At 38.7% G+C, this 10,481-nt stretch overlaps 2 protein-coding genes and 1 pseudogene across 2 annotated transcripts; 1 reads left to right on the top strand and 2 right to left on the bottom strand.

Moving 5' to 3' along the window:
* Positions 1-1,116: 1,116 nt before the first annotated feature.
* On the bottom strand, positions 1,117-3,297 carry LOC103933323. Its single transcript, XM_009343016.3, has 2 exons — positions 2,209-3,297; positions 1,117-1,969 (listed from the first exon to the last, which is right to left on the bottom strand). Exons 1-2 carry the CDS (start codon positions 2,752-2,754, stop codon positions 1,541-1,543), a joined length of 975 nt encoding a protein of 324 aa, XP_009341291.3. The 5' UTR covers positions 2,755-3,297; the 3' UTR covers positions 1,117-1,540.
* Positions 3,298-5,555: 2,258 nt separating this feature from the next.
* On the top strand, positions 5,556-6,959 carry LOC103932629 (annotated as a pseudogene).
* A 407-nt stretch (positions 6,960-7,366) lies between these two features.
* Positions 7,367-10,444, bottom strand: LOC103932620 (F-box/LRR-repeat protein At4g14103-like). Its single transcript, XM_009342260.3, has 5 exons — positions 10,432-10,444; positions 10,098-10,224; positions 8,882-9,875; positions 8,097-8,228; positions 7,367-8,020 (listed from the first exon to the last, which is right to left on the bottom strand). Exons 1-5 carry the CDS (start codon positions 10,442-10,444, stop codon positions 7,748-7,750), a joined length of 1,539 nt encoding a protein of 512 aa, XP_009340535.2. The 3' UTR covers positions 7,367-7,747.
* Between the last annotated feature and the right edge of the window lie 37 nt (positions 10,445-10,481).

Genomic DNA, 10,481 nt, shown 5'->3' with positions numbered 1-10,481 from the left:
AGAGTTCTAGTGAGAGAGGTTGAGATTGTAAATAGAGAGGAAAATGAAAGGCAAAGTGAGCGATGATGCAACCATCGTTCTGATGTTTAGGAATCAATGTTGATGGGTTTTAGGATTTTAATTAATGCCCAATTTCTGATTTCACAAAATTCCTAATTTTTTAGGGTTTTAAGCCTTCAGTTCAGTTAATAGAAAAGATGGGAGCTTTGGATAATTTCACATAAACTTATGTAATTTCATATTTCTGACTTGAGTTGTAGGTTTAGATGATTGTACGTAAATGTCTGGATTTGATGATTTGAAGGTTGCATGTAGGTTGTTTGATGAAATGCCTGAGAGAAATATGGTTTCTTGGAATGTAATGCATGGTGGGTATTGGAAGGGTGGGAAGCCAGAGTGTGCTTTGAAGTTTAGAAAAATGGTGGGCATGGGATTGAAGGGGAACGAAAGGATCACGGTGAATATGCTTGCATCTTGTGATCGGTATGCTAGATGGAATGAAGGAAGGTCAAACAGAGGAGACTCGTAACTGAACACGCATTGGAGTTGTTTAGTCCTAGCCGCATGATTTCATTAAAAATGATCCGGTTCTGCATGTGATTTTCAATTTTTTCAAAAATTCTTAGAAACCCATGAAAGAAATCCATACAAATCCACAAAAATCGTAATGAAAATCTATGTAAATCTGCCAAATCCATATAGGATTACAAAGTCTATTAAAATCCTCTGAAATCTGTCACTTAAAAAAAGTCTATTAAAATCCTTTGAAATTCAAATTAACTACACCCCCTTAATTTAATCCAATAGACATATGGTTTTGGTTTTGCGTAAATTTTAGAGACATGGTCTTTGAAGTAAGACATAAAACTAGAAAAATTTGATCCCAGAAATACATTATAGAGTGAGTCACATACAAATGTGTATCAAAATGTGAGTTAAAAGGGTGGCCTTGGATCCTAACCATATATATATATATATATATATATATATATATGTATTTGTATTATATGTCCTGTTGTTTTAATTTTATTTATTTAATTTGATGATGATAAATAAAGAGAGAAGTGTGAAAAGCTTAAAAGTATGCGTGAATTAGCCAAGTTAGAGATTTTGATTATCTAATTGTTTTCTATGAAAACAGAAACGCCCATGAACGTAAATTAGAAACATTTATGCTCATTTGGTAACGTTTTACAAGACCGGTTTTTGAAACACTATTTCACAAAATGAATAAGTGTATGTTAAGTGAAATAATACAATTGAAAGTGTCGCATGAGAGCGGATCATTGAGATTATACAATAGCAACTCCATCTTCCTCTCTGTCTCACACATGATTTTTTTTAATCCAATGATTCAATCTGATCATCAGAGTTATTGAAATTGGATCATCAGAGTTATTGAAATTGACCAAATTGGGTCGGATTAATTGGTTTGGGTAGATTATTGGATGTTACTTTTTTAAATGAATCGGACTACATAATCGATTAGTATGTAAATCAAGTTAAAATTCAGAAAAGAAAAAAAAAAAAAAAAAAATCCCTAGCGCACATTAGAAGCCACAGATCTAGCCCAGAACTTGATTTGTGCCTTTATATCTTCAGTAGACCTAGTTGCACCCAAAATTGGAGGTGGCGGGGCTGCGCAGCTTTGCGCCAACCACACCTCGGAAAGATAAGGCCTCCTAACATGTATCAAGTTCAAATCTTCACTCCTCTTCTTTTCCTGCAGACCGGGAAGTATGTTCACCACATTAGGGCTCAACTCTTTCGTGTCAAATGTGAACCCCAAGTCCTTGAACCCTTGCAGTTCTTCAATTTCAAGATCACTTAGGCTCTTTCTCGTCGTCAGTTGATTAGGGTACCGTAGTCTTATTTCCTTAATCCCATCTGTACTACTCATGTTGCTTTCCCCTACTGTGTTTTTGGGGGGTTTATATCTTGGAATGGTAGAACATTGTGTCATGAGCCCCTGCAATAATCAAGCGTAACAACATTGTAAGATAACAACAATAAGTTAATTAAACCGTCGTTATATATTGAGTTGTTAATGTCGCTCCACAAAAGTCATCTGCATCCCTTAATATCAATTTAATGCATAAGCAAGCAAACCTGGCGAGTGCATGGTGACTTTTTTGAATCTATTAATTCATAATTTTAATTAACGTATATTTCTAAACTAAAAACGTGATGATAATAGCTAGCTAGTACCATGTGTTTTCGCGGAACACTTTCCAGCTTTCTCTCTTCTCTTCCTCGACATGGTGGCAAGGAAGGTGTCCTGAGCAAATTGTGACGCACCAGTTGCCCATTTACTCTACTTCTTCTGATATCACTTTCTTTATCCTGAACTCCTTCTGTCCTCCTCCCTATACAAACCGACGGTTGGGTTGGTGTCTGCACCATCTTCTGATGCGACGTTTCCCTTGTCAATTTGCTCACACTGCTCTTACCACCACTTTGCTTCACTTGAACACTCTCCTGCCTCCCTATATGAAGAGGCAATGACGGCGTCTGAACCAAATTTGGACCGGCAAATCCATTGCCTTCTGTGGCCTTATTCGCCTTCACTGACATTCCTTGACCAAAACCTGATGAGTTGCTATGAGGATCAGAAAAACACCTTTGCATCTTCTGTTTCCTGTTGAGCAAGTTATCAAAATACCAACACTCTTCCAAGAGATCATTGGCTTCTTCCACGTTGTCTTCTTTCATACTTGCAGATTGGTCATTTGGGTCATCACCAATTGGCTCCATGGCTCCACACAAAAGGAGTTCCTCTCAGATTTCAACCAGTAAAAGAGACCCATAATATGACCTTTAAATTAAGCTGCAAAATAGTTTTTTTTTTTTTTTTTTTTTTTGTTTTTGTTTTTTGTTTTTAAGAACTAAATTAAATTGTGAGCAAATACAGCTAACTGGGGGCTGACTGGGGATGCCATGTGGGGGAATGGAACCATGTGCTTTTAGGACATAATTTTTGGAATAAAAGCATATGTTAATGTGGATACATATGCATTTGGACAAGAGGGTCCATGATGTGCACTAAGTGTTTTTTTTTGCAAAAAGGGACTTGCTGGTGGCGAAGTCACAGTGCAATTCATTCTTTTGAGTATCGGGAAGACTCAAAGAAGTATTTTAGCTTTTTCTTGGCCGCTATTATGTGATTCACCAGCGCTAAGAATCGAACTCAGAATGAGTTTAGTAGATTAGTGATTTGAAATTTGCCCCAACTACTGAGCTACCTTGTGATAATTCATGGTGTGCACTAAGTGGAGATAGAGATAAGATTTCAAATCAGGGAATGTGGCATTTAAGGTCATACAACAACTAAGAAATATGAAGAAGGGTTCAATAACTTATGTCAATGATAGGGCCATGCCAGCTGCACACTCCCCATGTGGTGAACTTTTGTTCATAGAGAATGCACATAATTTTTCTCCCTAGAATACATATGACAGCTAAGGTACTAGGTGTTAAATAAATACAAAATAAACATTTCTCCTCCGACAAAACAATATGGAAGTTGGCAGTTTTAGAAAGAACACAAACTTGTGTTGCTGAAATAGAGAGATTGATAAATGCATAATTGAACTTAGTTAAGTTGCTTGGGATAATATGTTTCTTCTTCTACATTCGAGTTTGAATTCTAAAAATTCTACCATGCTAATTTATGTCATATACACCGGGTAGTAAAGAATCCAACGGTCTAAAATTCCTTGAGAAATCAAATTCATAATTGCAAGCCAAGAAAAATAACGGATGGTAACTGCAATATGGTACAAACAACTTTCATGGTGCAACCGTGCAAGTGGGCATGCAGAGATCAATTTTTTTATTCAAAACTAGTCGTGCATCTGAAAGCTGATCAATTACTGAGGAGCTAGCTTGATTATTCTTACAAATTAAAATTAGAGAGTCGCGACGTTGATACTAAGATTAACAACCAATTCTTTCTCTTTTGTTCGAATATAGAAAATTGAGGATAGCCAAAGGTCCGTTCAACAGATTGGCAACAAACGAAAAGGGAGTCCTACTCCTTATCCTGCACAGATAGAACGCAGCTGATGCCGCTTCCACTACCACATTGCCAGCACACACAAGGGTAGCTACCCTAAGAGAATCAACTACGCGTTGGATTTGATGCCGACATTGTAACACAAAAATTTCCAACCCACAACAATAAATCGTCCTAACTAGATTTTGCTCCAAAACCGTTGTACTGGAAGAGAACAACCAGATCCAAACCGCATTCACATACCCCTACAAAAAGAACCAAAAACAAAATCAATTGATAAGAGATGGGGCTAAGGGGCATCTAAATCACCCTCACTTTGGTTAAGCCCCCGCAGCCATAGACAGAGCTACTATGGGCCTTGGGGGCGGATACCCCCACTCTTTTGTGTGTGTGAAAAAAATGTACAGATTTGTTTCCAATGACCAGCCCTAATTAAACTATAATTAAAAAAAAATGGGTAGACAATTAAAATAATTCTACCATTTTGCATATACAATGCCCCACGTGATGACAATTAAATTAATAATTAACTTACTTGCTTTGACATCAGCATTAACTCTTTCAGTTGCTACTGTCACCATTGAAAGAGCATTTTCGACCATGAAGGTTTTGAATAATCGGTATTGGTAATGATGTTGTCACGCAACGCTTTCAAAACATGAAAACGCGTCGAGAGATATTGTAACAGGTTGTATGAAAAAATTTATAGATTAATATATGTTTTTTTTTTCCAGTAAATTCTTGAGCCTTTTCACTGTAACCTTGAGGATGCTCCCGCTCATGCAAATCCCTGGCTTTGTCCTTGGCCGCATCATGCTTGTCCCCGAAATTCCATCATATGCCGGTGAGGCGACGGGTAGGTTGGCTGCAAAGATGGATGTCAGGCGAGAGTCAGAAATAAGTTCACTCCCCTGTAAAGATGGCTGGTAGGTTGGCTTCGGACATCAATTAAATCCCATTGAAGAGGACCACCGGCGATCTTGTAGAGAAGTACTTGGTTAGGCAAGTATTATCCTCATTGTTTCTAACCGTCTTTAATTACCAAAATCAAAAAGAAAATATCAATCATGTTCTATGTATGTATATATAATATATTAGCTAGTAACATTACATAATGTAACTCATTTATAAATTTAGTCAAGTTGGCTAAAGTAGTGTGCTTCATCCTTTGCTCACAAAAGTTTGAATTCCCTTCGCCGTAGTTTAGATGAATTTAGTATTGTATCGAGTTCAAATCAGATGTGTTCACTACCAGCATGGTTTGATGAATACGGATTATTCCTGTGTCGAGTCCGCTACCAACAAATTAAGGGTAAAAAAGGGCGGGGCACTATACTCCAAAGAAATCACGCCAAAAAACACTCAGAAAGACATGGGTTTCATGTGTGCAGGCATAAAATGTTAAAAAAAAAAGGGGCAGGGGCTCACGAGATTGAGCATTCATCAAACCCAGCATCCTCTATTATAAATAAAACGAGAGATTGAGAATCGATGATAGAGGAGAACACACACAAAAATGGAGCAACCCGATCGTGAGTTGATGAGCTCTAGTTTTCACATAGCCATGTTCCCATGGTTTGCAATGGGACACATGACTCCATTCCTCCACCTCTCTAACGAGCTGGCCGCTAGAGGCCATAAAATTACTTTCTTGTTGCCCAAGAAAGCTCAAATTCAGCTTCAACGTCTCAATCTCCATCCACACCTCATCACCTTCCATCCAGTCACCGTCCCTCACATTGAAGGCCTCCCGGACAAGACTGAGTTTGTCTCCGAAATCCCGCTATCTTTGAGCCATTTTCTCACCCTTGCCATTGACCGCACCCGTGACCAAATACAGGATTTTCTGAAAACAAGTGTTGCTGACTGTAAAGTCGACATGATTTTCTTTGACAGTGCCCATTGGATACCAGAGATCGCAAGAGGGCTAGGCATTAAATCCATTTTCTATGGTGTCATTTCCGCGGCGGCATACGCACTTTCTCTAGTTCCGATATGTAATTACGTGACCAAAGATGCATGCATGGCGCCCATGATAATGACTGAAGAACAACTGAACCCACCTCCTGGGTACCCATCGTCAACTGTGATATTGACGCGTAGCCACGAAGTTCGGTCCTTGATGACATCAAGATCATGTGGGGTTGGGATTAGAGTTAACCAGAGGCTTATCACAGGATTCAGAGCGATCAAAGAATGTGACGCCTTCTGCCTTAGAACGTGCAGAGAGTTCGAAGGTGACTTTTGCGATTACTTGGAAGCACAGTTTCAAAAGCCAGTGCTTTTAACCGGACCCGTATTGAGCCTGGAAAAAGGACCAAAATTATTAGAAGAAAGGTGGGCTGATTGGTTTGCCGGGCTTGAAGCCGGATCAATGGTGTTTTGTGCATTTGGAAGCCAGTGGGCATTTGGAAAAGACCAATTCCAAGAGCTCGTCTTAGGGTTTGAGTTAACTGGGTCGCCATTTTTGGTAGCTGTGAAACCGCCATTGGGTTGTGTGACAATTGAAGAGGCATTGCCTGAGGGGTTTGAAGAGAGGGTTAGAGGGAGAGGAGTGGTGTTTGGGGGCTGGGTACAACAGCCTTTAATCTTGAGCCACCCAGCAGTTGGGTGCTTTGTGCACCACTGTGGGTATGGGACAATGTGGGAGTCTTTGATGAGTGAGAACCAGATTGTCCTGGTCCCACAATTGGTGGACCAGATCTTGGGAGCCAAGTTGCTGGCTAAAGAGCTCAAGGTTGCAGTGGAGGTAGAGAGAGAAGAAGATGGGTGGTTTTCAAAGGAAAGTTTGAGCAAAGCTGTTAAAGGTGTGATGGATAAAGAGAGTGATGTAGGTGTTATGGTGAAGAAGAACCATGCAAAGTTTAGGGAAATAATATCGGAGCCAGGGTTTATGAGTGGCTACGTTGATAGGTTTGTTGACAATCTGAAAAAGCATGTTTAATTAATCTCTTTGATGTCTTTTTAACGTCTTTGATGTATAGCAGTTAAAGTTTATGTCAATAATAATACTTGGGTACTAAAAATTGAGTAGGAATTGGAACTCAAAACTTTCCATTGCTAATTCTCAAAACTTGTACTTATAATCTGAATCAATCGTATTAGAAATCATTTTGTAAGGATACCTCTGCCAAAAATCTATCAAAACAAAGTCTGTTTAGTTAATCTAACTATACTTGTTATGATAAACTAGCATCATATATCCTAACCAAATGCACAGTGTCCCTAACCATCAAATCTTATTTCCACTCGACGCACATTAGCCAAACTACAGCCTAAAAGGCATTTCCAGCCCAACAAATCTTTGCTTCAGTTAGCATGCAAAACCCTAGTTCATAAAACACCAAATACTACAATTTGAATTGGTTACAATAAATTCCCTCCATACAAATGGAATGGCAAAATGCAAAATATAGTTCAAAGAAATCGAAGCAACCATGTAACTTTCGACTCCAAATTAATGACGAGTGTCGACTGGAAGACCGTGGCATGAGTAGCTTCAGCACATCTCTTCATACATGTTCATGTCACAACTATAGAATTCTACCCAAGGCTAAAAGAAGTGATACAAAGCGGATAAGAAATGTATACAGCTCAAAAATAAACATCTGAAAATCGATCCATCTTAGGATTTACCAGATGTGCTTGTCTGGTTTCCAACTTTGATGGCTGAATCAATCTAAGACCCAATGCTGAACTTACAAAATTGAAAAACGTTGTGAAAGCTGCAGTTTAGACAACTTCAACCAGACAAGTCCTAGAGCCCCTTTCAAGCATTAATTCTTTGTACAACTCATCATTGTCAACAGTCATCTTAGTCAAAACTTTACCGCTTTTTAACAAACACTTTGCCACTTTCTTCACATGCGGATATCCCTTGAGTCCCCTTATAGTGATAGTCTTGAGGTGTCCTGTCACACAAATAGGCACAGACTCTGGTGTACTCCATAGATCCTCTTTTGAGTACCTTTCAAGCTCCTCATGATCCTCAATGCATTCCTCATCCTGAAAAGTACGAATGATGAGAATACTAGAGAGCATCAAGTTGTTATGACTTAGCATGAGAGTAAATACATCTTACTTCTTCATATTCAATGACAAGTGATGCCAAATTATTTGATTTCTTGAGCAACTGTGTTAGCAAATCCCAATGATAGCAATCGAAAACAAGCAACTTCAATTCGGTCAAATGATTGAAAGTAGGCAGACAACCCTGTTTCACGAAATATCAAAAAATTGATCAAACACATCCTCATCATGCAGACAATAAACATATCCTCATCATGCGGATAAATCACTCCTTCAATGTACTAATGCATATGCTATTTCAAAGCATAAGTTGTCAAAACGTAATATAGGTTTCAGTTACAAACACCACTTTGTGTTATAAACACTACTTTGTGGTACAAAGAAAGAATGATGTACAGGGTAAAAGGATAGGAAAAACGCGGCATGCCAGGGATGTGTATTTGCCTCATGTAATTAAGGAGAGAAAGAAAATGTGTGCACGCAAACTTTTCCACATTCGTTTCGTACATAAAAGGTAATTAAGATCTAATTCTGAAAAAGATAATAATATAAAGCGTAGAAACAAGATGAGAATTTTATTATCCAACTACATTGCTGTTTCTTTATTATTTCCTTCTTAACCCAAAACCAAAATACTATTTGATTTCTTCAATCTGTCCAACTTTGAAAGGATATAAAAGATGGGTTTATATGCATGCCTGACTGCTCCAGTCTTCCTCTTTATAAATGAAGGGAAAACATATCTTCCCTTCTTCTCTGAAAGAACCCCCGCCCTCCTTCCTATTTTCCTCTCAACCAAAAAAAGTGTACAAGAAACGAGTTGAGGAATATACTTACCGCCACAAAATGAGCTGAAATAGACAGATATTTAACATTGGCAAATGTCTTCAGAAGCGCAGTTGCTCGTTCAAAGAAGTGACGCTGGAGTTTCCCAAGATGGCAATAGAAATCGACACTGCCTTTGACTGGGGATTTTAGATTCACAAATGAATAATTTGACAAAAAGTCCTGCTTAATGTCAAGCTGTTCAAGCTCTGGAGCATTAATAGAAATGTAGTACTTTGGATTATTATCATCATAGAGATCAGTTAAGAAGGTCATTTTTAATCTCTTCAGTTTAGGAGCAGAGACCTTAAAATTCCAAAGCCTACCATCTGTGACACATGCAAATAGAGATAAATCTTCAAGTACAGGGCAGCACGAAAAAAACTTTTCCATTGAGTCAGCTTCAGGATTATCAACTCTGATATCAAGGACCTTGAGGCTTGGGAAACAGCCTGATGTAGGAGGAGCATAGGTAATAAAATCTGACTTCACCTTCAAAACCTCCAGTGTTTTGCACATGAATACACGTTGAGGAAACTCCAAAGGCGGGTCCTCTTGATAATCATCACGATGTGCTTGAACACAAAGATCAAGTTCAACGACATTACGCCTAATGGCAGCGCGAATCCAACCATCAATACGAGGGGCATCCTCAACACGACAGTAGCAATGAAGACGGAATTTTTTAACAACTGAATTGCCACGAAAGTAGAGTACACGATCAACAAATGTCATAAAATCGACATGGTCAGACACATGTTCGTCTTCCCATGTGATACCATCAGGGAGGGACACAGAATCTCTCCATACGATAGGTAAAGTTTCAAATTCGCAGTCTAGATTGGGGACAGAAGCCCAAATGCTCTCCCATCCTTTAGACAGAACGCAGGTCCTCACAACATCTTTTGCTGGAAGAAGGGAGAGTATGCCATAAAGAAGTTCCTTTGGCAATTCACTAATCCTATCTGCAACCATGGCTTGAAGCTTTGAACCCGTTTTTATTACCCTGTAAATTTCAAAAAGAAGTGAAATTTACTTTCTATCTATCTACCCATGAAATCCATCTTTCGAATTGAAAAAAAAAAGACCCATGAACAAAATAATCAACGCAACAAACCCTAGGAACTGCATTCAATCTTGAATTTTCTATTGATGATATCTCAGTTTTCTCGGTAACCAAACAGATGATAACGAAGTGAAAAGAAAGGATTGCGAAGAAGAGAAGTACCTTGAATGTTCTGAAATGGAGAAATTGAGAAGCTCAATTGCATCAAGAACGACTGCGTTTCGACCTTTGCTGCTGTAACTCGCTCTCTTTGAAAAACCTTCTTGCTTCGCTCTGCTCGCTGTTTGGGCTTTTCAGGAGGGGGGAAAGAAAAGATATACCAGTTTTGTATTTGTCTAATTGCCCAATAGTCCCCGTACTTTACCAGAATTTTCAGTTTCACTCTTGCCGTTTTGTTTGTTTCACTTTCGTCTTTGTGTTTTCATCCTGTTTAGCAAAGTTAGTTAATCCTTGATCCCTCAACAACATACTTTTTTCTCTCTCTTAAAAAGATGACCTGGCTTCGCCATAGTAGTTCACTCTTTTTGGAGGCCGGAAAGACTCATA

This window comes from the organism of the source record quoted next, unplaced genomic scaffold (genome assembly GCF_019419815.1).
Source record: "Pyrus x bretschneideri cultivar Hongxiangsu unplaced genomic scaffold, Pyrus_bretschneideri_v1 Contig25, whole genome shotgun sequence".
Classification (NCBI taxonomy): domain Eukaryota; kingdom Viridiplantae; phylum Streptophyta; class Magnoliopsida; order Rosales; family Rosaceae; genus Pyrus; species Pyrus x bretschneideri.
Note: the sequence above shows the minus strand (reverse complement) of the source record. Positions and strands in the feature narration are given on the sequence as shown.

Coding starts and splice junctions, on each gene's coding strand:
- LOC103932620 (XM_009342260.3), bottom strand. Junction 9,876..10,097: donor TCCATTTCAGAACATTCAAG/GTACTTCTCTTC, acceptor TGAAATTTACAG/GGTAATAAAAACGGGTTCAA. Junction 8,229..8,881: donor TTTCAGCTCATTTTGTGGCG/GTAAGTATATTC, acceptor TTCGTGAAACAG/GGTTGTCTGCCTACTTTCAA.
- LOC103933323 (XM_009343016.3), bottom strand. CDS start 2,754: ATGGAGCCAATTGGTGATGACCCAAATGACCAATCTGCAAGTATGAAA. Junction 1,970..2,208: donor GTGTTCCGCGAAAACACATG/GTACTAGCTAGC, acceptor TGATTATTGCAG/GGGCTCATGACACAATGTTC.